The sequence below is a fragment of the Pagrus major genome, chromosome 24, assembly GCF_040436345.1.
Source record: "Pagrus major chromosome 24, Pma_NU_1.0".
Classification (NCBI taxonomy): domain Eukaryota; kingdom Metazoa; phylum Chordata; class Actinopteri; order Spariformes; family Sparidae; genus Pagrus; species Pagrus major.
Window position 1 is genome coordinate 21,879,767 of NC_133238.1, and position 25,548 is coordinate 21,905,314.

Consider the following 25,548-nt stretch of genomic DNA (forward strand, 5'->3'; position numbering starts at 1 on the left):
AACTATCCAGAAAACGGATAAAAACACAGAACAAAAATCTATGGATGAAAAAAAGTTAGAAAAATAATCTTATACAATAAAAAATAAAAAGTGGACACGCTTACCAAACACGGTTTGTCGATATTGTAAAATTGACAACTCGATGTGGAAAAAAAATCATACATGTAGATACAAACGGGGGCAATACTCGATTACTGCCTCTCAAAATATATTCAATTCAATATACATGACTAATGTTTTTAGCTCACACTAGCAAAAAACCAAGGTAGCTGCCAACCGGCAAAGCATGGGAGGCCAAGAAGATCGGCACGGAAATGCTCACTTTTTGATCCATGAAGGGTTAAATTAGTAAACATTGAACTGGGGGGGCCGAGATGAGAAGTGTTTTTAATCGAGAGGAGTGAAAAGTACTACTGTAAATGCAAAGTCATGCTTTGGCTTTTCTTGCTTGGCTTTCTCTTTTGGATAACATTCAAGAATCTTGCAAAAAAGTCTGGTTCTCTCTGCTCGAACGCATGCTTCATGTGTTTACAAAGCAACGACTTCAGTTAAAGGGAAGCTACATCAAAGGCTTTTTGAGAGTTTTTTCAATCTAATTTCCTCGTCTGAAGGTCTCCATGTTTGCACCGTTTTTTTTCTACTGAAGCTGGCAACTACCTTTACAAAGCGTTTCTCTTTCTTCTTCTTCTTCTTTTTTTTTTTTTTTTTACAGAAAAATAGATCCATCCAAAAGTAAAGTAACTCTTCGAGAGAGGCTGTGAGAGACATAAACGTTGTCTTCGTCACGTTTCCAAGTAAACATGCTGAAAGATTGTTTGCTTTATGTTCGTCGTTCCCCCCCAGAAAAGGAGAGCGGGAAACTCTCCGTCTCCCTCCCTCAATCCCTCCCTCCCTCCATCCCTCGCGCCGACTCCTCAGCGAGAAAAATCTTTTAGACTTAAGGCAATCTTTTCCTGAACAATCCTGAAATCCAGCGGACCCCTCACCAAGGCACTCCTCTCACTCGTCAACCTTCACAACGACAGGCTGCTCCGGCGAGGTCGTCAGTCTTCCTCGTCAAAAATCTTTGCGAAAGCCGACTCAAACTTTTTCGGCCACAGTGAACGCATCGTGTAAAATAGTATCTCGGTTTGCCGCGATGCCCTTTTTGTTTTTCGTCGGGAAAAATAGTCGAGAAAAGAGAAAAAAGAAACTCCCGCGCTGTGTTTGACAGCTGGGAACATCTGCTGTCCCTGGTGTCCATACTGTGTGTGGTCAGAAGGCAGCTGTGTAAAGCACCGTTATGTTTCTGCGCCTCTCCATGACGAGACCTGAGCTCGCCCCACAACTCCAAATACACTCGCCCGCTGCTGCCTTGGTCACGTGGTTAGCCGCAGTGGGCTAACGTAGGGGTGCGAAGACTGACAGAAAAAAAATGAGTGTCTCTGAGCGAGCGCCGCCAAGCGACGCCGGTATGTCTAATTCTTTTTTTCCAATTCAGTCCTCCGTCTCCTGATTGGCTCCCTACTCTGAGGCTGAGCCCACCCCCTCTCCCTCGTGTTTTGGCCGAGGGGCCGCCAATCAAGGTGACTGACGTGGTGAGTGGGGTTAGGGGGACTAAATGAAGGGGTCAGTCGAGACTCTTCGCAGCTCAAAGAGGCGTTCTCCGGAGAGGTCAATGGTTTACAGTGTGACACCCTCGTGGTTCCCTCTGTTACAGTGGTTCCTCCTCCTCCATGGGTTCCTCTTCTGGCCTGGAAGACACATTCACAGATATTAATCGTCAGGCAGAGGATGGATCATATTTGTTGCAATGTGACGACAGGATACAGAGATTAGTAGTAGAAGAAGAAGCGACAGAAGGTTAAAGATATCCTGTAGATGTGACTTTGGATCCTTTACCTTTGATCCATGGCGTTGGTGTTCGCCACGGAGAGAGAAGCCATGGCGCTGACGGCCTCGGCCTCCTCCGAGTCTCCTCGTTTGGCCTCCAGCAGGGAGAGTCCCAGCCGTGGTGAGTAGCGGTGCACCGAGCGCCAGTACTTACCTGGAGAGGAGGACAGAGATGAGAGAAGTTGTACCAGTCGTGTGGAAGCAAACTGTCAAAAAGTGACCATGAAGTGAATATGAACTCACTGTGAGTCTCTAAGACCTTCTCCAGAGAGCGGACAGCGTTGGCGTTGGGCCTCTGCTCGAGGACGGCCTTCGGCAGCGGGTCCAGCTGCACAAGACGAAAACAAACACACAGAAAATGTAAACATGGAGTCTGGAAACAGGCTGCAACTCCGATAGTTTCCACCAGGGGGACGACCAGGAAATAATGCACCATGTAACATCAATTCATTTCACTCCCACTGGATCCCAGATGGATGACATGGTGACATATTAATGCCTAATGAGTCTATTTCACAGTACTTTGTCAGATTTATCAATGTAAAACTAATTCAGCTACTGTTTTCATGTTTTACAGCCGAAGCAATGATCATTTTGAATTGGATTAGTGCAGCTAATTTTCTGTTCTTTCCATTTCACTGCAAACATAGCTGACTAAAACGTAGCTAAAATTAATTAAATCTATTAATCAGTAGTAGAGTTTTGAAGCACCTGGCCGACACCCTGAAAAACACGCCACTCTTTCTCCCCATCCTTCTTTCTTCACTTTAATTAGGATTCAGACCCTGTGTGTTGTCAAAGTGCCCTCCTTACCTCCTGGCCGAGCAGGGCAGCCACGCAAGCCTCGGAGGCGTCGCAGATGGCGGTGAGGTCGTGACCCCCCTCCAGAGCCAGGACCACCCGGCCTCCGGCGAGGGTCATCAGCTGCTTGGTCAGATAGCCGAAACCTGAGGAGAGGAAGTGAATTAATGTAAATGACTCTGCGTTGAATCTAATTAACATTTGAGCCGCTCGTCCCCCCAGAAACAACTTTAAACTTTCACCAACTATTTGTTTTGCGCGGTCGACTGCTGAGAGTGCGAGATAAGAAACTTCACGTAATCTGGTACTCACACTTGGACGTCAATGTGTAGCCGCCCAGTGGTGGAGGGTGTCCCTCAACAGCGTCGAAGCCTGAAGAGACCAGCACGATGTCTGGAGCGAACTCGTTGGCAATGGGCATCACCACCGACCTGAGGGGGCAAGTGTGGCGTATAAAGATTAGACAGAATAATGTAGAAGATACTCAAACAGCACAAAGTGAAATTATTTATTTTTTAAACCACCTCAACCAAGTAATTAATCAGTAAGTATTTAATTTCTGAAGCAAAATGACCAGACATGACCTGACATTTGCTGCTTTTATTAGCTAATATATTAAATATCTTTGAGTTTTCAAAGGTCGGTCGCACCAACCAGACATTTGACAGCATCACCTCGAGCTTGAAATTATGATGAGCATTTTTTAATCATCTTTCTGACAAATTACCACAAGATTAGTCAGTTGAGACAAAAATGAAAGTAAATCATTAGTTTTTTCATATTCCAGGAAGAAATTGAGCTCAAACTATCATCTCTGTCCAATAAAAACAACATATAGGAGCTGTGAGACGAACCGGCTTCACTCTCGGGCTAGCTGCTTTGTCTTTGTGTGATATGGCGACGTTGTATTTTGTACCTGAAGGCAGCCAAGTACTCGACGTCTCCCATGGGTGGATCGAGGCCTCCGGTGAAGGCAACGTTGACGTTGAACCCGACTCCAGGCCCACTGCCCACCTGCAGAGAGACGCATCTGTGACTCACACTCATAAATACTCTACGTCAGTTAGCTGTTTAGTAGACTGAACGACTCTTTAATTGTTCGATTAATTGCAGCTTTAAATAAAAGTACTCATAAAGACAAGTAACATTAGTGTGTTACTTAAAAGTGCAGTAGTCAGAGAGTGTAAACAAGCTATCACAGCGTCATTGTTGTTATTTATTTCTAAATTGTTTACTGAGCAGTGACAGTTAATAAGGTCACACGCTCACCTCGTCAGGTGCTCCGCTTCCAGGGAAGAAGTTGCCGTCGTCATAGCGATGAATAGACAGGTAAAGGACGTTGGGGTCGTCGTAGAAAGCCTGCTGGGTGCCGTTGCCGTGGTGAACATCCTGCAGTAAACACATGATATAATCACTAACTCTGCCGCGCTGTGTGGCATTTAAGATGTATTATATGCTATACGTCACACAAGAGAGATGTAGTGAGACTGACCCAGTCCACGATGAGGATCTTGTTGACGTTGAGTCTCTGCTGCAGCAGTTTGGCTGCGATGGCCACAGAGTTGAAATAACAGAAACCCCTGAAACGGCAGCAAAAGAGGGAGGAGACTCAGCCATGCTAAATCACTTTCCTGCTCCATTTCCATGTTTTTATAGTGCGTTTCAAACACATTGTGAGGAGGATGTGAAAAATAAATAAAGCAGCCTTCACTCAGCACTTTATGTGCAGATTAACTCATTGGTTTATGTTGTTTCTATTCCAGATGAGCCTGTTCTGACGCTAGTATTTGTATATGCACGGATTAAGTGTTCCTGACTGAGTGTGGTGTCGGCTGTGGCCTTACATGGGAGTGCTTTCCTCCGCGTGGTGTCCAGGAGGGCGGACCACAGCGAAACCGTTCTGCAGAGAGAGAGACAGGAGTGACAGGAGTCTGAGTCACGGCACTGATCGCCAGGATGTAGTGATTAGAAATGCAACTTCTGAGTGGGAAACAACAGCTAAATCTGTCTTATAATAAATCTACTTTACTGTGTTTTCTTTGGGATGGGAAGTCAAAATCAAGGTCATGCATTATTTTTTTACAAGCAAGACGAGTGTGATGACGGTCACCTTCAGCTCTCTGGTAGCCACTTTGAAAACGAGCTCCACCACCGAGCCGACAGCGAGACGAGCCGCACTGGAGGAGTGGACCTCGTTCCAAATGGTGTCGCTGTCCACCTACGAACACAAGAGACAGTTTACTAAAGCTTAATCCACAATCGAGGGAAGATAACAGGTTAGAGTCGTATCTGAGCACTTAGACAAAACCCTTTTGTTTGTGTCTTTGTGCAACGTACAGCAGTCATTTTTCATTAATATCAATTTTCCTAAGTGGCCATCACAGCTGGAGCACACAGTCTGGCACCACTGTTTACAGAACATTATCAATCATTATGTGGACGCTTACATTAGAGTTATTGTTTTTGTTATTGTTCTCGGTGTCGACAGCTTCTTTACTCTCAATTGTCTGAAAGGTGCAATACAAAGAGAGAAGCCTCGTCTTTCCACACAGAGACACACTTCTGTATTATAATTTTTAAATACTATTAGATGATTATTAAATAAAAAGCATAAACATTTCATCCGAAAAATTTTAATTCCCTCTATAAATGTGAGCGCAACTTACCCCGACTCCTCCACACGGTAGCCGTACAAACATGGGAGTGATTGAACCTGATGATCAGGAGATAAAAATGTAATTAAAGACAGTTAATGACTAAATGTTAGCAGGTCTGATGCTCTGTGTGTGTGTGTGTGTGTGTGTGTGAGATCTTACAATCAAGTTTCTGTCGGAGAGGGTTGGTTCCATACAGCAGGACGTGGGCTTCAGAGTGAACCGTCTGCAGCTCTTCCAGCGTGGCCTTCCTCCCACGGATACACTACATGTACACACACACACACACACGCACAGAGGGATACAACTCTCATATGCAGCTTACAACTTTGTGTGATGTTCACAGCAGAGTGTTTTTTTTTTCTTCTGATAACACACCTCACACTGCGCTCTGAGTCCGGTCTCCTGCAGACGAGACCAGATGCTCTGGATCCGGCCGGCGTGCTCCGGGTGACTGTTGGTGTTCCCGCACATACACTGGTGCTTCTGCATGAGAGAGTCGTACACCAGGCCTGAGGAAACACACAGAGACACACTTATTAACGATCACAGGATGGAGATCAATCAGTCAAATGACAGGGAATAAACAAGTAGCTGTTTTAATGAGTGAAATGCCAAATATCCCCTTATTCCTGCTTCTTAAATGTGAGATTATACCACTTTTATTTTGTTTTATGTTGGTGTAAACTGAGTCTTTGGGTTTTGGGCTCTCAAGACGCTACATTCAATGTTTTATATACCAAAAAATGTATCAATTTATCCAGAAAATATCTGTCAGATTAGTATCTATAATGAAAACTTACAAAAAATTAGATTTAAAATGACAAAAATGGTTAAAATGGTTTATTTCCTTTATATTTTTACATGTTAAAATCACTGACAGTTGGTTTAAGGTTTCTTTTGCGAGATTAAGAGACATATTGGTAGCAAATAAAAGTTAATGTTTACGTAATTATTGTTGCATAAACACTGATATTTCCAGCTAAGAAGGGGGTGCCAGTTTTATTATTTTCTGTTATTAAAGACACCAAAAGACACAAAAGACAGAAGTGGGATATTCTCCCTGTTTCCTGAATATGAAAGTCAAACTTCTTTCAAAATGTCAAACTTTACAGATATTCTCACTCTCATCATCTCTTTTTTTCTTTTACATTTTCTATGCAGTTTGGAGCGGAGTGGGAGTAAAGTAGGCCAAACTGTTATAAAAATATCCTCATCTTTGTAGCATGAACACAAAAAGCTGCCACATTATGTGGCGTCTTCATGGTGTTAACACTTCAGTGCAGATACACAAGTCTATTGCGGGTAGGAGCTTAATTCTGCCTTCATTTCTTCTCTATTTATCGTTTTCAGATTATGTTTCAAGAGTCAGATGTCTGAGAGGAAGACTAAGTGGGTGAGAAAAAGGTTTTGGCAAGATTTGCTCCACTGCTACCAGATGGAGGCCAGATCCACTACACCACAGAAGAATCTATTTTTCACTCTCCAGTGTATTTAAAAGTGAAATTCAACACAGAAAAACAGGCAAAACATCAAAGACGATGAGCAAAAGTAGCTGCAGCTCAGTAGTGGTGGTGCTGACCTGTGGTGAAGCGAGGTTTGGTGGGAGGATCAGTAGTGGGGACGCTGATTGGGAAGGAGGACGCCGAGGCCGGAGACGACTGGGCCCTGGACAGGGGGCGGTGTCCCGGGAAGGAGATTGACAAGCCGGCAGCCTCCATGGAGGCCTGATAGTTTCTCAGCTGATGGATCCGCTGCTGCTCCAACAACAGGGCCTGCTGCTCAAACACACACACATGGAGGAAACACATAAAGAAGATGAATCCCACAGTTGTCATGGTGAGTTGTTTGGAGAAAATGTAAATGTGTTTGACGAATAAAGGGCAGAAAATTAGCTTCGACGTTTTCTATTGCAGGTGCAACTAATGGCCAAAAGATGGCAGCCAAAACAAATGATACAGCTTCGATTCGAGCCTTTAAGTACAGACAGCCCAAAATGTAATTCTGGGACTGTTTATTTGAGTTTCACCTCTCCAGGACGTCCCCGGGAACACCTTCAATACATAACTGCCAAGTCAAGTTTAATCAATTCTCCGACTTCCTATTGATTCTCTCAGCCCACGTTGTTTAACAGCTGGATATTCGGGCACATGTCTCACTTTTCGCCGTCCTCTACCTGTCTGAAGAGCAGCTCCTGCTCCGCCTGCCTCTCCCGCTCCCTGTGCTGCTGCATCGCCGCCTCCTCCTGCAGCTCCTGCGGGTCGGGGGGCTCCTGCTTGATGGTGACCCCTGGCGGCAGGGCCCCTCCGTCCTGGTGCTCCCTCAGCTCCTCCTCTGTCTCCTCCGGGTGGCTCTGGTGCTGACGGCCAACGGGGGACTCGCTCGGCTTGGCCATCATCTGCGGGGGAACATGAGGAGGGGGGGTTTGATGATGTTATGATGTGAAATTTTTTTCACAATAAAACAGCAGGACGTGACAAATCCCCTCCGACGTGTGAGGCTGCATTCAGACGCTCTGCTCTGAATCAAATTCCTGGCAAATCACTCCTTTCTCTGGAGCATTCTTCTTTTAACAAGCTTAATTTGGATTACTCAGTCAGATTGGTGTCCCGCTCATTTCAAACTGATCCGTTTTAATTGAATGTGAGTGGCCGCTCCGCCGACTGTACTCCGGGGCAAACTGTGTCTCGTCGAACAGAGACATTCCACACTCCCCGTCGCGTCGCTTTTCATCGACTCATTTTGGGGCCTGCTGTTCACCTAGTAGTGATTCAGTTGTCTGTTCATTCACTTTTAATGACATGAGCTATTCAAAAAAGTGCCATTCAAGGCTGAGTGCTCGCCTCCATGATGTGCTAGTGTTTGCTGGAAGCCTCAAGAGTGGGTTACAGCTACAGGTGTGTGCGTTTCCCACAGCTATAAGCTTCTGGGTCCCATGGCACAGAGATGACGCAGGATGTACATCAGAGCATTCATCAGCTTACATTCAACAACCCCCCTTCTGTTCTTGTCTTCTTTACATCCGAGCAAACACTGTCCCCCCATTTTTACACCTCCTCTTGACCCCCCATCACCCCCACCTCTCTGCTCCACTTTCCCAGAAGCCTCTCTTTTATCTAGCTTAAATAGGAGATATGGTTCAGAGACTCAATAATGACCAACCACTGTTTTTGACCAATAGTCCAAAACCCAAAGATATTCAGTTTACTATCAAAGAAAAACATCTAGAACCAGTCATGAAATGATAAATCGATTTTTAGATTACATACAGTTCATTCAGAATACGTGATTCAAGTATTCGAATGACTTCAAACATTAAACTTTCAGCTAAAAATTTGCGTGCAGCTCTTTGCAGAGTGTTGTGTGGGGAGGGCCAGAGTCGGGGGCAGAGCCAAACTTAACCAACAAGAGGAAAGCTCAGAGATTACTTTTTAAGTTTTGGAAGTAAAAACTGGATTAATCTTCACTCCTGTTTATCAACCTGACTGCAGCAGCGATCTACGGAGGTGACCTCCATTACTGGGTGGTTTATGTCCTGTAATGCTGACTGCTGACGGATATGACTCCAGGTGTTTATTCCTCCAGAAGGTCTGACTCTGCACCTGACTCTCTCCTCCAGAGCTGGCCGGCTCTGAGCATCGGCTCTACCCAAGCAACACTCTGCAAACATCTATTGTTTTGTTTTGACAGAGACCCCTAGCAGAAGAAATGACATATGATGATAATTTAAGTCCTACATCACTTGTTTTTGTGTCACAGTCTCTGATTTGATCACGTTTATGGCTTCAACTCACAGCACATTAATCTTTTAGTCTATAAAATGCAGGCAAACAATGAAAAACGCATCACAACTCCCACAATATTGACCAAAAGTCTAAAACCTGAAGATTTGGACCTGCGAGATGTTACTGATGCCAATAAAATACCATTTTCTGGTTTCTGTTCTGCTCCTGATATTTGACAGCTTATCAGCTGCTGGCTACAGCTTCATATTTACTGTACACACATGAGAGTGGTGTCAATCTTCTCATCTAACTCCAGGCAAGAGAGCAAATAAACACCTTCCACATGCATCTGTTGTTGGAAACTTCAATGATATAACATTGACAGAAAGAAAAACAAATCTGAGATGAGAGATGGTTTTGAATGTTTGCCTTTTAAAAGTAAGGAATTAATTGAGTAAATTGACACCACTAGTCACATTATAAATTTCAGAATAAAACACAGCTCTTCGCTCGCCTGTATTCTGATTAATTCCTGCAGAATAAAACAATGTTTGAAGTGGAGATTTTCATTTCTGTCCTGACAAAACTCCTTGGCGTGCCAGAGGCTGTTATAGAGATGTTTGTGTGAAAAGCCGCCACAGGAGAGCTCTGAAACATATGGAGGGAGTGAGAGAGAGAGAGCCGAGCCGAGCAGGGGGAGGCGGAGGAGGAGGAGGAGGTGGAGGAAGAGGAGGAGAGGAAATCCCTTGTTTCATCCACCCACCTCTCCTCCAGCGAGTACTCTGCTCGAATAGGTAAAGCCATCCAGAGCGGCGGCTGCTCGCTTCCTACCCTGACCATATAAGGCAGGGGCTTCCGCTCTGTTGCCATGGCAGCAGCGCACAGTTACCTCGCAGTCCGTGGCAACTGTCTCGGCCACAGTCACAGAGACGTGGATGCAAACACACACACATGCACACACTCTGCTATATGTGTTAACCCATACCTGCCTCCGCCTACACGCAAACAGAAATACAACAGAGGGAAAAGAGAAAGAGAACGAAATCAAGGACTTCACACACGTCCACAGCTCACAAGTTATTGGCTGTGAGACTGTGTGGCTGCCGCCTACACAAACAACTACACTACAGCTCCTGCTGGCCCACGCTGCCTTATAGCCCTAATTAATTATCAGTTGATTTGAGTGTGATGTCAGATCTGTGGCCCCTCCATCGGTACAGTGAGAAAACTGTTTATAACACGTTATATAACAATAATAATGATGCACGACAAACAAGAAAACACGGGAGAAGTCAAACAAACATAGAGAAAGACGCACGTGTCTCCACTCTTTACCTTGTTGAGGTGGAGCTGCTGCTGCTGGAACTGCTGCTTGTGCTTCTCGAGGAACTGCTGGTGCTGCTGCTGGACCACCAGCTGCTGCAGGGCCAGGGCCTGGGCGTGGGCCTGCGCCGCGCTACCCTGGGGCAGAGGGGCCGACTGGGTCCGTCCCAGGGGCCGGTGCTGCCGCTGCAGCTTGGCCATGGATGCCGCCGGGGACATGGACAGGCCGCTCACGCCTTGGACGCAAACGAGGAAGACAGATGTTGGATATCATTACATTGTGGACACACCAATAGTCATCCCTTCAATATTCCCATAATATGAATGACGCCATATTTGAGAGAGTATCGTGGTATTAGGAGAGCTTTCTTCAAGAGAGGACAGTGCTTCAATCTGAGACAGGCTGTGTCCTTGATGCTGTATTTTTTGAGCGTCTCTGTGAGTATCGGACACTTAACTTAATCCTTTTAAGACCTTGAAGAGAATTTTATAAATACATTTAAGACTGCATTGCAGTTAAATATAAACATGTCAGTATTTCCTGAGTGTGTCCTGTGCAGATGTTGGTTTAATACGGTTATTAGAGTGAGTTAAGGCTAATCTACATTTTGCCGACATGTTGAAAGACAGTATTGGTTTCAGTGGCAGGTGTAAAGATTTGTGAATGATGTCGATCAGTGTTTTCCAAAGGCAAGGATGCAGCTTGCATGTCTTGTTTTGTCCACAACCCAAAGATATTCAGTTTACTGTCACAGAGGAGAAAATAAACCAGAAAAAACATGTTTTATTCTTTAAAAATACCGAAACTGACAACACGTAATCGATTAATTGATAAATCGTTGCAGCTTTAGTTCAAATCTGACTGACTATCAGGTTCATGCAGCTGAGCAGAAAACTACAGTCCTCAGTGGTGAGTGTTTTGTTGATGACCTGACCAAAAACCTATTTCTAAAACGTGTTTAGACTAAGTGTCAAGATGATGTATTGTTCTGTGTCTGAAAGGAGTGTTTTGGTGACGACCAGAACAGACGCCACATTTTTCCAGATTCCTAAATTAAAAATTGGTTCAGTGAATTATTACGTTGTCCTCCAGTCAAGGACAAGTTTATATTGTCCATGTCTGAATGAGGTGGAAAAACTGTGCAGCAGCTGATTACAACGACTTTAAAATCTCCAGTCTGGTCGGTGACTAACCCTAACCCTGACATTTAATTATAAGCTGCACTGATGAGATAAATTCCTGAAACACAAAATAAAAACATAATTCCTACTTTCACCATCGCTGGTGTTGGACCTAAGATTAGTCAGCAGATGTATCCGTGAACCCAATAAAAACAACCATCTGTGCTGCCATACTGCAGTCCTTCTATTGTGATGATCCGAGCCGGGGAAAGTGAACAGCTCAGTGCATTTACAGTGTATCATCCGGGTGACGAGAGTAAGAAAAACAGACTGGGGAAATGATCTGAGAAGCTTGATTACTGTGAAAATATCAGAGGAAATGACTAAACTCGCAGAGTGCTTTCAAATTGTTTCTGTCACGTTGTTTTCAGATACACAGAGGCTTTTTTTTAATGTTTGAGCTGAGAGGTAAATTACTGCATCTGGGCTGTAATTCACTCTGTCCTGCCGGCCTGTGTGTGGGTGTGCACACGTCCTTGTCTGTACGTTTTATTGTGCGTGCACATGCGTCTGTATGTGCGTCATTTGCCCATTCACTGCTAGTGCCCCACTCAAAATAGCAGCGAAATGGTAGTCAATGAATGAGCTGATGGGAAAGGTCGCACAATGCGACCATGTCACACTCTCGTAGCATACGCTGACATATGAAAGGAGCTCATTAGTTTGAGCAAATGAATGGACGTCTGTCAGTGTGAGGGGGCACACAGTGTACCACGGACACACATCCCTCAGTGTGTGGTCACGATTTTCTTTATTCATGTGTCGCCAGAGATTGAAAACTGAATAATACTTTAACTTTTACTCGGAGTTGTACTTAATGGTCTTTTTCCTCTTATTTCCATCAATTTCACCAGAGCTGCTCCCTCTAATAGACCTGCCAATGCTTCTTTTATCACTTTTAATCACTCCTACCTTCAATCAAACGTCTATTAGTGCTCCTACCTGTCACCAGGGGGCTCTGTGCTGGGCTCTGCTCCATGAGCACCATGTGTTGAAGCAGCGGACTGTGTGCGCCGTGTCCGCCGGTTCCCGCTCCGGCCTCGGCCAGGTAGGGGGTCAAGTGGCCTCCGGAGAGGAAGGGAGGGCTGAGGGAGAGGGCCGGCTGCAGTCCTCCGTCCTGCTGGGCTGACGTCACCTGGAGAAGATGGTTAAAGTTAGTCTGTAAACTCCAGATAAATTCACAGATAAACAGATGCACAGACAGTTTCCTCCTCACGTTGGAAGCAGCAGTGGCCGTGGCAGTGGCGGGCAGCCCCAGGGTGATGTTGGGTAAGGATGGCGAAGTGTAGAGGGACAGCTGGTTAACGGAGCCCCGCTCAGCACTGCTGCACAGCCTCTGGGCCAGAGACGCCTGGAAGCACATTTAAATGATTTATCTGTTTGCATCACTGCAGCAGTAGATGTCCACACAGAGGGAAAGAGCTACACTTGCATCCTACTGGCGATATCAAATCGTCACGGCCACAAGCCTCCTCCACGCTGCCTGAGTGCCCCTAATGGCTGCCACAAATAGCATCTTGCCAGCTCTTCGGCTGTCTTCCTCCTCTGCAGAGCCATCATGCTTCACTCAGAGGCTTTGTGCATGCTATAGACTGCTAAGTTTAAAAAACTAATAACTAGCACCTACCACCCACATGAAACAGTAGAGCTACAGACAGCAAACAACAATAAAATGTATAACTTCTACAAAAAAGTGATTCATACATCAGTGCACTGCAGTGACTTGCTGTATGTGTGTGTGCGTGTTACCTCCGTGTTGTTGGAGACTGACACAGTGATGCCGTTCTCATTGGGGATGTTGTTGGAGCTGTTGTTCGGGGAGCTCGGGCCTGAGCCGGGGGCGCTGCTACATGCCGAGTCTGAAGCAAACGCACACAAATCAAATACGTATCAGAACATACAGCAGCCTGGAGTGAAACTTTTTGATCACTGGACAGCTGAGTGCCTGCGCGTCCCTCACCTGCCATGTCGAGCGAGCGCTTCTTGGCGGTAGTGATGGGGCTGTCTCGACGGCGCAGCAGCGGGCTGCTCCTCCGCTCGCTCACCTTCTGCTTCAGCCTGGAGCGCAGCTTCAGGTTGGGCTCCGAGGCTGAAAGGAAGATGGAGAGAGAGGCGAACCATTGAACATTCATTCATTCATGGTCTAAGTGATGTCCTGAAGTATATGATGGAGTTCTTCCCCTGCCTTTTCAAGATCATATCGTGCACCGTCATGGATAACTAACAGGCAAGCGAATAAAGAAAACTGTTGTTTGAATACAGATTGTATCCTTTTCCACGGAGCCAGATAAAATAAATACAAGCTGTAGCACAAGGACGAGTTCAGGAAGCTCTCAAGAAAACTTGTATTGCATCTTCTTGTCCACTTCAGCAAAGCAAAGAATTTTTAATCATCTCTTCTCTATTCTGGGATATCATTAAAGGAAATAATACGCTTTGAGTGAACATCTCCAGCGAAGCTGAATGCAGTCTCACTTAATGAGAGTTAATTAGGAGCCACACCTGTGTCTGACTATCTGTTGCACTTCTAACGAGGCGTGTCACTGGTTCTTGTTGCAGCCTGAGAAAAAGGTTTTGTTGTGTTATTTATGTGAACAAATTACTCCGAATTCAGGAGTTTATTCTCATGAACTGTAGTGTGCCATTTCAACTACTGGCACACTACAACTTCTTGCCAACTCAGACGCCAACACCCTTGTTGAGCCTCCTTGATGTTACACAGCGAACTGGCGGCGGTGCAGCTTTGGACAAATCAATCAAAAGGGTGGGAGAGTTACCTGAGCTACAGTCTCACAGGCTTTCATCTTAAACTGGGAGCTCCACACATTGATCTGTCATGGAGCGCCTTCCACAGAGCTGCTCTGTTATGAAACCTGTTTGGGAGACACACTGGTATGCTGCTATTCATTTACTGTTCCCTCCTTTTTAAATGCTTTCTGAACTTGCCAAATTCTGATCCATTTTCCCAACGACATCGCGGCTTAAAAGCAATTAGCTCCAATTTGGGAGCCATGTCTGATTGTCTAAAGGCCCTTTGGTCTTTTGTGTACACTGTCACAGACTTGTGAATAGAGACAGGGAGAAGGGAACGGCATGTCACCTTGGCTCCCCTCATGGAGGCTAATGTTCTGTTTACTCTGCCCTGCCAATCAGTGACCTCGGATAATTTCGCTATTCATTATCCAATTTTTAATCATCAAAGGAGGGCTAAATCCAATGTGGTACACTGCTAACCCTGATTATGACATAACCAGATTAATCTGCTACTTTATTCCTTACTTTATACAGCGGGAGAGGCTACTTTTACCTGAAATAAACTTCCCAGAAAAATCCTTTTTGGAAACATTCATCAAGAATGAACATGTTCCCATTCACAGTGTCAGATAATAATAAATGTGCGATCAGGAGTGTGTGTGAAGTGTCAACTATGAAGTGTGAATGTACAGTAGCACAAAGTGGGAGGGAAAGCTCAGTCCAGATGGAGTCAAACCAATTAATGTTTGTACTACAAATCCAGATTTCTGATCCTGTCACTGAATTTCATTTTTTAGATGTTTGGAAACAATAAAGATTAAAGTATTCTGCAAACTACCAAGGCCTTAACAATCTAGGTCATTGGACAGTTCATCAGAAACAAAGCCAAAGAACAGTGACCAAGTTAAGAAATCAAGTTAAGACCTGTGTCTAACTCTTATTATGATATACAAATGTGTGATTTTCTGTAAAAACAACACACTTTATGACAGCCATCATTAATAAATGTTACATTTATAGTTTAGTTAATACTTATTTGACAGCTGACACAATTAATTCCTCAAAAATCATTTATTCTGCAAGTGATAAGCAATATTTTCGAACCTGTTTCTGTGACTGAAAAAAGTTTATAACTGGTAAACGACATGTATAAAGAAGAAGCTACATTTAATCATGATGGAGAGAAAGTAACACAAATAAACTAGCTCTGCTAAAAGCTAACTAGCCTAGCGTCAAATCATAGGTCCAAACAAAGATCACAGCATCTGCTGTTATCTGACAACTGCTTTTGTTTTCTTTTGTGGGAAATATTCATCCTTAAAAGCATAAAATTCAAATTTTACAACTTATATGGCCATTACACACTTTCCTCTTAGTGGTCTTCAGACTCAGTTTCTGTAAAATTGAAGCTTTAGGTTTGATAGAAAAGGTTTTACATAATGCACCGTGCTTAATTCACTGTCTTTCCACCCTGTACAGAGAATAAAAGTTCAAGCTAAGTTCATAAAAATGAGCTTTTACAAAGAAAATGACAAGAGATCCTGGAAATCATTCCTCTGCATGATGAAATAAAACAAATCCATCATGTGAAAGTGATTTTGCTTCAATATTTTAAAGAAGAAATGTACTTATATAACCCTGAAAGCTGATCACATAAGATCATAACATGCTATCTCAACACTAATATGTAACGACAGGACTCAGGAGTGTCTGTTGGTGAGGGGAACCAGACAGAATGGCAGTAATTAGCCTGTTCAAGTAGAGTAATTAGGTTTGTGCTACCGATTTCAGAAGAGCGAAAACAAATTTTAAAAGACAAACGATCGAATATGACAGCACCCAAAATAATCACAGCAAAGGTAAAGTCAAAGCCAAGTGGAGTCGATAGGGGAAATGTCAATACCTTTTCTCTTTGAGTGGACTAAAGAGAAAACAACGATGTGGAGATTACAGAGAGGCAACTGCTGAGATACAAGATAGCGTTTAGGATTATTAAGGAGGTTGTGTGATTGTAAATGTGTCTTGGATCCTTCTTACGTCTCCTCCTCTGGTAGATTAATCAAGTAACTTCAAGGAGAGTATGACTTCATGATTTAAATTAATATTATTTTAGATTATAATAGGAAATTATGGCCTGACATGACTGCCTCATCAAAAATGAAAGGCTTTGTTATCGGCCTTGGGGCACATACAATCACACATGATATCAGTACACAGATGGTGCATTGTCACCCTGTTAAAATGGGCCTCACAGCCGAGGTAAAAGGTTCACTGAGTGACGTCCTGTATTCAGACAGCCTCATGTTGCCTTGTATTCATGAGCGAGCAATCTGGCGTTCAACCAACGTCATGCACTGTGCAGTACCAGTCTGCCTATGTGCTATTGTATCCATGTGAAGGACGAGCTGCCCCAGTTAGGCCACAAAAAACATATTTGTGGCAACAGTGAAAAGAGGGGTTAGGATGCCTTGCCCTGCCTTCAAAGGTTACAGTGAGTCTCAGGGCCTCTTTCCCACCACATTCATGTACATGTGAACATGATCCAGACAAGGCGTACTGTATGTACATGTGATGCTCTCTCCCTAAATGTGTCCTGTGCAACAAGATAATAATGATGATTAATGACTTTGATGGCTCTCATTCAGCTGAAGCATCTCTTGTCACGCAAATATTTGTCTGCTTCACATTTAGATGATCACTATTATCATAAGGTTACCTCTGCCAAGGAGGTTGTGTTTTCACCTGTGTCCGTTTGTTTGTTGGTTGGTTGGTTTGTCAGCATGATAACAGAAAACCTACTGAACAGATTTCAACAAAACTTGGATGGAGGATGAGTCTCGGCCCAGAATAGACCCCATTAACTTTTGGTGCAGATCCCGATAAAGGGACAGATCCAGGACTCAAAATTCTCATTAATTTCTCAGGGAGTAATGAATGACCAAAAAAATCTGGCATATTTAGGTGACATCCATGAGTGAGTACAATTTGATGCCGGTCCAAATAAAAATCTGGACCTAGAGGATTTCAGTATGCTTTTTAAAAATAAAATTTGGATGAGGCTTGATTGAATTAAAGGGGACTGTTGGCCTTGGTGGAGGCATGCGCTCTACCGAGTGACATTCTAGTTTACGGCTGCACTTTTTTCAGCATTGTATTGAATGAATACTGCAGGAGTCTGCCACCACTGTCCTGGATTCGAATTTGGATTTAAGAGATTTCAAGGAAACAATGCAGCGCATACTTCAGCTTTATTCTCTGTAAGTCTGTTTCACTGATATCAGCCTCAATGACTCCTCTTCCCCTCTGCTAACACTCTGGCAGACCTGTATTAAATGACTGCTAGCTGATAAAGATTGTTTCTGTAGTATTAAACACCCTCTTGCTTCAACCATCAGTAATCACAGCGGTCGCAAACTCAACCAGGACCGAAATCTTGAGGATTACGATGTTTTTTTAGCTTAATCTCTTGCCGTACTGATCTAATTGTGCTCTACATAAGGGCATCAGCTGCACTATATTTCTGAAATGTTAAAGGAGAGATGGGAGATGCACAAAAGAGTGCTGTTGCGTCCTTTGACCGTTGCTGGGAGCTCTGGGTGCCAATCCTCTACTTTATGGCCAGGCGGTGATATAAAAGGGCCTCTAACCTCTCCCGAGCTGGCATTACCATAAGTAAACCCCGCAAAGCACGTCATCGCTGTGGGCAAATATCAGGGTGGCACAGGTTCTCTCCTCTCTCTGCAGCGGAGTACAATCCTCAGCCTTATAGAAATCAAGCGACGAACTGACACTCCAGGGACGATCTTTTTACTCCCCACCATCTTCCTGCTTCCCCCCCCCCCCCCCCCCCCCCCCCCCCTTCTCTACATGAAGCAAGTTTTGGGGGAGTGTGGCATCATCGTGCCACTTGCTGGATTTAGTTTTAAATCCTGTTTGCAAGCTCTCATCTTCTGTGCTCTCATCTCAAACCAACACTTCCTCCATCCTCCACCTCAAATGTTTTTTAACAAAAGTGTCTTGATGTCTTTTAAATGGGCACTGAACGTTTCTCCACTGTCATCTTCCTCTCTCCATCTTCCTGTTTGCCACAGTTCCTTCTGTCCTCTTCTCTTCTTCCTCCTTTCTTTCTATCCGTCTTCTTCTTCTTCTCCTCTCCCAGGGTGGAATGTGGCTGTGTGGGCCAGTGTCAACTGTGGTCTATCTGCTGTCGTAGCCAGCAGCCCGAAGGCTCAGAGTCAACAGGGCTGGGCTGTAGCCGCCTGCCGCTGCACTAAGTGAATAATTGCACTGTAAGACGACCGCTGCTTCACAGCTACACCACCGCACACACCACTCACACTTTGCACAAACACACAAAGCTGTACACATACACACACCTGACAAAAAATACGCTGCAGACAGCTGGTTTTACTCTGTAAAGGCTTCTTTAGTTTGAGCACTGAGGTCTGAGGACGTTAGATTGTTGGTCACAAAGAAAAAAACGTTTTTCCAGTGGTGCATTCTTCAGTGTTTTAGTAGCTCTAGTGACTTTTGACAAGATTTGTCACCCGCTGAAAAGAAAACATGCTGCGCTACGCAGAAGTACAGTTACTACTTGAAGGAGCAGTGTTTCTCCGTTCTGTTGATCATTTTTATTTAAATATTATGATGTCACGATCCTCCAAATCCAGGATTCAAAATACGTATGGAAATATTGTCAAATATTCAGAATCTAAATGTATCAATATGTCGATATTTTTGACAACATGACCTCGTATTGGACCACAAATTTGTTATGCAATATGTTCACTGTGCTTAGTTTGTCTGTCCTGGAAAAACACTAAAAGATGTTTTTCGTAGTACGAGGGAATGAGATCAATTTGTTTCTCGGCCCAAAGGTTTTAGCAGCAATTAACATCAAAAAATGATTGGACGTCCAAGATTTTACATCTCTGTGGGTATGAGTATGTGAATAGAGGAAAGGTCTGATGGGTTTACTGTGCACGATAATCAGAATAATAGTGAAAAAGAACTACTGCAGTTGTGAATTACTTTACCCGGAGGTATCATGCAGATTGAAAACAATAAAGGGCCGAGAATAGAGCCCTGGGGAACTCCAAAAGTAATTGTTGCTCTGCTAGAGGAGACGGTCCCTACTGACAGACCCCTCAAAAAGCATCTGTCGGGGCCAATTACTTTTAATATGCAATTATCCAACAAATTAAAGGCAGCAGAAATGTCCGTTAACACATAATAATACAACAGGAAGCGTCAGAGTTCTGCTGAACGTCACCTCAACCAACCTCAAATCTGACCTGAGCTAAATATGTATAAATATATTCCCCTCTCTAAACTCTTGGCTAGAAAAATAGATTTGCACTTATTAGCACAAGATCAGGCTCTTAGTATTGTTACACGATATCTTTACTTTAAATAAGTAAAAAAAAGTAATAAAAAAAGTGTGACTTTTGAGTACTTTTTACAAACAACAGCTGATTCAAAACAACTCCAAAGGATAAGCAAGGATTAAAACTAATAAAACGTCAGGTGCTAAAAAGGTAAAAACCTCTTTCACTCTACTGAACTCTTGAACCACCCACGCTTGTACTCTCTCTAACACACTCATGTGGGGGATGCTGGGAGACCCTGACAACCTAATGTGGATGTGATTAATGATGCAGAGCCCTGATGCCATCTAAATTATGCTGGACGTGAGTCTGCATAGCAGCTACTGGACGCTACAGTAGCAAGCGTGCGTGTGTGTGTGTCTAATCCTGCCAAAACTAGGTGTGTAAGCATGTGTGTGTGTGATGTACCGGTCTTTCGCAGTGGGAAGTCGTCCCGAGGGTTGTAGACACCCAGCACAGGTTGGTTGTAGGTGGACATGCCAGTCTGTGGAGGCGAGCTCTGGTCAAGAGAGCTGTGTTGAGTTTTGCTAAAGAACAAAAACACAAACACACACAGTGTTTAAGGTTACACAAAGACCACAAAATCATGCGAAACAAGGGCAAACACTCATAACTCAGTGGACATAAGGGGACTGAATGAATCGAGCCACTAACTTCATGGCTGTCAAAGATCTGTATGATTAACGCATCATGCAAATCCCCTTGGCAAGGCTCGCAGACATGTGCTGCCATCTGCTCACTGCCTACAGAATAAGGTGGTGTTTGTAGGCAAAGTTAAGCTGAGTTGGCTTCACACCAAATTTGTGTTCCTGACAAGCGGATGTACACACACGTCTCTTCCAAAACTGATGGGGGTTGATGAGTCCAATGAGAGGAGAAAATTCACTTTATGGAAAGAAAGAGACGGATATAGAAGGAGAAAGTTTGTACCGCTTTGAGCTGTTCAAAGTCAACGCTCGTGGGTGTTTTATTGGGTCACACGTCGAGATTATGTAACGTTATTTATTTGGTTATGTGTTTGCATTTTATGGTTTGAGTGCCAACGTGAAATACATAATCATGGAGAACATTGGAAATCATGGCCAGCACACAACGACGGTGTTCAAATATTTCAGGGTTGTGTTAGGTGATGTTACAAAACAGCAGCAAGTACATTTATTATGTACTGCATTTGTACTGTGTAGTTTTGTGGTACTTTGTGGTACTAATTGATCTTGAATAGACTTCACACTGAACTACTGTATTTTTGCTCTACTCCACTGATCTGACTGCAATACCTACTAGTTTTGGGGCTTTTTTTGCATATTGTATTACATTTAAAAAAAAAAATACGATCAGTTTCTCAAACATTATGTACCAATGACTGAAAAAGGTCCCTCTTTTTTATTTCAACATGTTTTTTATGCCAATAAACTTTAAGAATTTTAAAAAATACACCTGCAAAGTAAGATTTTTAATACTTAAAGGTTATATTGATAACATTTTCTAACAATAATACATCTACAGAACTTGTAGAGAGGTGCAGAATAAAACTCCCTTTACCTTAAAAACATCACATGATTGTGAATCAATCATTTTTAAATGTTTGTTGGGTACAAAATGGTTGTTTTGTTTATCTCTGTGTAATAATTCTGACGAATGTTTCCAGCTTCTAACAAGGTTTGTGAATCAATAGTATAATGCCGTTGGTATCACCTGGTATCTGTGCTTTGTTAGCATCAAGAGTCTTGTACTGCCCTGATGTTAGCTGGCTAGCGATAGTGACGTTAGCATTAGCTAGCATTAACAACGTTAACATTTGCTATTTGCTTTAATAAAGTTGTTAAAATCACCTTCATTGCAACCACCTACAAATAAACTGCTGCTCACATATTATTGCATGTGTATGTAAATATAATAAACAGTGATAACAATCCTATATCACATTTTACACCATGAAAGAGGCAACTCACTAGGACTACTTCTACTTTTGTTATTTAGAGTACTGATAATATTTCTCCAAGATCTAGTATTTAATTCGCATAATTTCCAGCTTTTATTCAAAAACTGCAAAAGTATTAAATTATCTTGACTGAGAGTCTGACAGATTTTTTTAACGCAACTTTGACTGTCGTTTCTATTTACATATTAAATTCTTTGGTTTGCATAACCATGTTTGCAGTCATGCAAAGCGTCCACATTTACCCACTGACTCAATGAAAGCATGTGACAGGCAGAGCGAACAAAGAGGAAACATCGAATGTACACACCTGCAAAGTGCCCTGGAGATGCTATAATAAATACTCAAGGCCGAGCCTTCACTGTAAGAGCCCCTATCATCAGGTTCCAATATCCTGCTCTCACGTGTATCTGTGTGAGCATGCATGTGTTTTCCCATCTTTGTTTTACAGCCCTGCTCGATCCATCTCTCAGTCAGGCTCATATAGTGTGGCAGGTGAGGAAGAGTGGATGCTCGGTGACAGATTAAGACACAGTCCAATACATTATTCATCTGCTGTCAGGGGGAGAATTTACAGTCCGTACTTTTAAAAGTAGCATCTACTGTATTCAACCGCTTACAAAAATTAAAAAGTGTTGAAATACAAATATATTCAAATGGTTTTCCAGCTCGCAACTGACAGGAGTGACAGTGATTTGTCAACGCGAGACAGCCTTCAAGTTTTTTCTTTTTACTTTCCGAGTTAGCGGAGTCAAATCTAAATGCATCTACTTTACTTTTCTGTGCTTAAACAATCATGGGTCCTCACCGGTACCAGTAGGGAGCGTCATTGGGGGGGCCTCCCTGGTTGAGGCTCCGCTGGGCCAGGGCCTTCTTCTTGTTCAGGACAAACTCCTGGAGTCGCATCTTCACCTCAGTACTGGCCACAGCACCTGTGGAGTGAAGAAGTAGAAGAAATTGAGAGATAGGAACATTCACTATAACATGTTGACTGTCTTAAATTTTAATGTAATCTCACACAGATATTTAAGAAACCTGAACAGAGATGGCTCGAAACATAAGTGGTAATGTCCATTTAAAGCTGGTTTATTAAAGGGCCACTGTGTAGTTTTGGAGGAGAAATCCAGTACCAGTCCAGCTCTAAAAAACAAGCAATTTAAGGACATCACCTTGTGCTTTGTAAAACTAAGATTGACATTTAAGAGAACAAACAAAATAAATAATTAAATAATCAGCGGTAGATTCATTGATGATGAAACTTCTTGACATAGCCTTGGAGTCTGATTACCACAACTAGAGGATTTTTTTAACAAGGATGCTGGAAAAAGAAATAAATACCACGCAAAATGCTGAGAAACTGACCACAACCCGCAGCCGCTCAGGTACACGTGAGAGCAAAAACACTGAGCAATCCCTCTCGACTCGCACGGATGCAGCCTCGATCTGTAACCACTTTCCATATAGTGTGTAAACTGCTCTCAAGGACTCCTGTCCACTCGCTTTCAATGAACTGTTGAGAGACATCCAGCAGGCAGCGGTAATAACTTGGCTTAGCCCTCGCCAAGGCCACCGGCTAATACAGCTCGTTTACCACGGTAAACACACAGGTTCTCCAAGTAAAATGGAAATACACGGACGAGCTCGCATGGACAGAAACACACAAACACACTCTGTGAATACTGATCTCAACGGTCCTTTCAACCTTGGATCATTTTGTATAAAGAGGTCTTGCAAAAGCAGACTGATGGTCAAAATGGGAAACTTTTTGTCTGTGGTCCGGCAACGGATATTTGCCTCGACAGAACTCAAATGAGGAGAGTGCACACAATGACTAGATGCTATTTATGAGCTTGTGTTTGTGTCTTATTCTGTTTTTTCTGGTGAGAAATATTTAGTACAGAATTTTTGACAAGAGGTGTGAAATTCTCTTGTTTTCATTCCTCCAATGTTTGTTGTTGCTCTTTATGTGTGAATACATTTTCCACTGAAGGTGAGAGAAAACAAAAAAAAAAAACCACAATCTGAGTTCGGTGTCAGACTGAGCTTCATTTTTAAATTTTAAGGTTTTGTGTGATTTTTGTACTTTGGTAATTATGTTAGACGGATCAGAAATGCGCCAAGAAAACAGGTTGGAGCTCCTCCAGAGTAGGGATGCACAATTAATCAAATTATAAGCAAAATCACAATATGGTCAAGTGAAATATCCAAATCAGAAGAAGCTGCAAGAAGAACTGTAGTGTTGCAGGGTTAAAAAAGTAAGTAAGTAAAAAAAAAAACTGGAGAATTAATACAAATACAAAATGTATTTATTTCTGTATGTATTTAAAATGTTGTCAGTTTCGGTCCTCGCTTTCCAGTTTCCCATCTTGTGTCTGTATCTACTTACTCTCTTGTCCCCTCTCCTTGTTCTTCAGCAGCAGCAGCTTCTGCTCCCTCTGCTGCTTCTCCAGCTCCTGCTCCAGCCGGTGGTTCTCCATCTTCCTCTGGTGCTCCAGCAGCTCCTGCTGATGCTTCAACGCCAGGAGCTCTTGTTGCTGCTGCAGGAAGAAAACATCAGAATCACGTCAGCAAAAGACTTAATCTAATAGAAATCTGACTCATGTTTGAGAGATTGTGGAAGATAATTGCTGGATAAATGCTTAAAATTGCATGCCCCTGAGTTTCTGTTCTAAAAATAATCAATTAATTGCTTCTCTTTCGACATCTATTTACATGCCACTCCTGGTGCGCTTACGTTGACATCTGAAATAATTAAGTCCGACAGCTGTTTGAGGCAATAAAATAAAACCTTTGCAATTCCATAAAAAACCTCAGGCCACAAGCTTAATCCTTCAAATAAACATAAACAATTTAACGAGGGATGAGGCTTTCGCAAGACACATAATCCAATCTGCTCACTTCCTCATCAATCCAAATAAACAGAGAAGAGCATCTGCTAAACGCTTTAAATGTAAAAATCTGTCCTCCTCAGGCCTTTATATGGGAGGAACAAGCCCGACTGTGGCTTGACGGTTTGTCCTTTTAACCAAAAGGTCACAAATAAAAGCCCAAATGTGCTCTTCGTCCCACTGAAGAGTCCTTGAATGAGGCCCAGAACGCACAGTGAGTCACTGAGGATAAGAGCACCAATTAAACGCTACAAATGCACACTGCTCTCACCTCCTTCGTAGCCTTAATACATGTCTTTGACCTGAGGCACCACATAAAGTGTCCAAATTACTCTTTAATGTCTCTGTAATATACAATAAATAGGCGAGCTGTCTGTGCTTGCACTCCATAACGACCTCTCTCTGACGTGCCTCCTCTTCCCCCCCCCATCATCACACACCCAACGGCAATATTTGATCAGTTTACTGTAACTGCGCGTAATCAACTTCTGATGGCGTTTTTAAACACCCCAAACAGACGCTCAGTAGCCGGGACATGCTCCTGTGTTTACCGCCGGGGCAAATCAAATGTTTGAGACAAGCCTGTGAATACATTAGTGGCTGAAGGTGAGAGGAAGGTGAGGCGGGGCTCGTGAGAAAAGCGCATCAGCTCTCTGGCCCGCTTCCAGCCTGGAGCCTCGATCCGTTTTTTTTTTTTTTCTTGCCTTTCAATCAACGTTGGGGATAGGGGATTGAGTGGGTGGGAAGACTCAAAGTAACCTCTTCGCCCACATGCACACACACAGACCCCTGAGGCTCCACAGACCAGAGATGTGCACACACACTTTCCCTTTTTGACTAGAAGAGCTTCAGGATAGCTCTCACTTTATCAGAGCTCCCTGTTGTCAACATGTTTGCAGACATTTGAGTGTGTGTGGAAGCATGCGTTTGACTGTGTGTTTGCTGATATTTGAGTATGTTTTAATGCCTGTACGCCGGTGTGTGTGTGTGTGTGTGTGTGTGTGTGTGTGTACACACAGGGGC

At 43.4% G+C, this 25,548-nt stretch overlaps 1 protein-coding gene across 2 annotated transcripts in view; it reads right to left on the minus strand.

The window, feature by feature from the left end:
• Window positions 1-905: 905 nt before the first annotated feature.
• LOC140992122 (histone deacetylase 4-like) overlaps window positions 906-25,548 on the minus strand; it is a 54,375-nt gene continuing 29,732 nt past the window's right edge. For both annotated transcript variants that reach the window (XM_073462386.1, XM_073462385.1), the window contains 23 exons: window positions 24,024-24,174; window positions 22,446-22,569; window positions 20,107-20,225; window positions 13,518-13,646; window positions 13,307-13,416; window positions 12,774-12,908; window positions 12,500-12,692; window positions 10,388-10,611; window positions 7,504-7,725; window positions 6,910-7,105; window positions 5,706-5,839; window positions 5,490-5,592; window positions 5,340-5,386; window positions 4,784-4,891; window positions 4,518-4,573; window positions 4,166-4,253; window positions 3,943-4,062; window positions 3,590-3,687; window positions 2,986-3,104; window positions 2,686-2,819; window positions 2,116-2,200; window positions 1,882-2,026; window positions 906-1,733 (listed from right to left, as the gene is read on the minus strand). In XM_073462386.1, coding sequence (XP_073318487.1) covers window positions 1,694-1,733; window positions 1,882-2,026; window positions 2,116-2,200; window positions 2,686-2,819; window positions 2,986-3,104; window positions 3,590-3,687; window positions 3,943-4,062; window positions 4,166-4,253; window positions 4,518-4,573; window positions 4,784-4,891; window positions 5,340-5,386; window positions 5,490-5,592; window positions 5,706-5,839; window positions 6,910-7,105; window positions 7,504-7,725; window positions 10,388-10,611; window positions 12,500-12,692; window positions 12,774-12,908; window positions 13,307-13,416; window positions 13,518-13,646; window positions 20,107-20,225; window positions 22,446-22,569; window positions 24,024-24,174 — 2,880 coding nt within the window. In that variant the 3' untranslated portion in view covers window positions 906-1,693. The remainder of the gene's footprint in view (window positions 1,734-1,881; window positions 2,027-2,115; window positions 2,201-2,685; window positions 2,820-2,985; window positions 3,105-3,589; window positions 3,688-3,942; window positions 4,063-4,165; window positions 4,254-4,517; window positions 4,574-4,783; window positions 4,892-5,339; window positions 5,387-5,489; window positions 5,593-5,705; window positions 5,840-6,909; window positions 7,106-7,503; window positions 7,726-10,387; window positions 10,612-12,499; window positions 12,693-12,773; window positions 12,909-13,306; window positions 13,417-13,517; window positions 13,647-20,106; window positions 20,226-22,445; window positions 22,570-24,023; window positions 24,175-25,548) is intronic.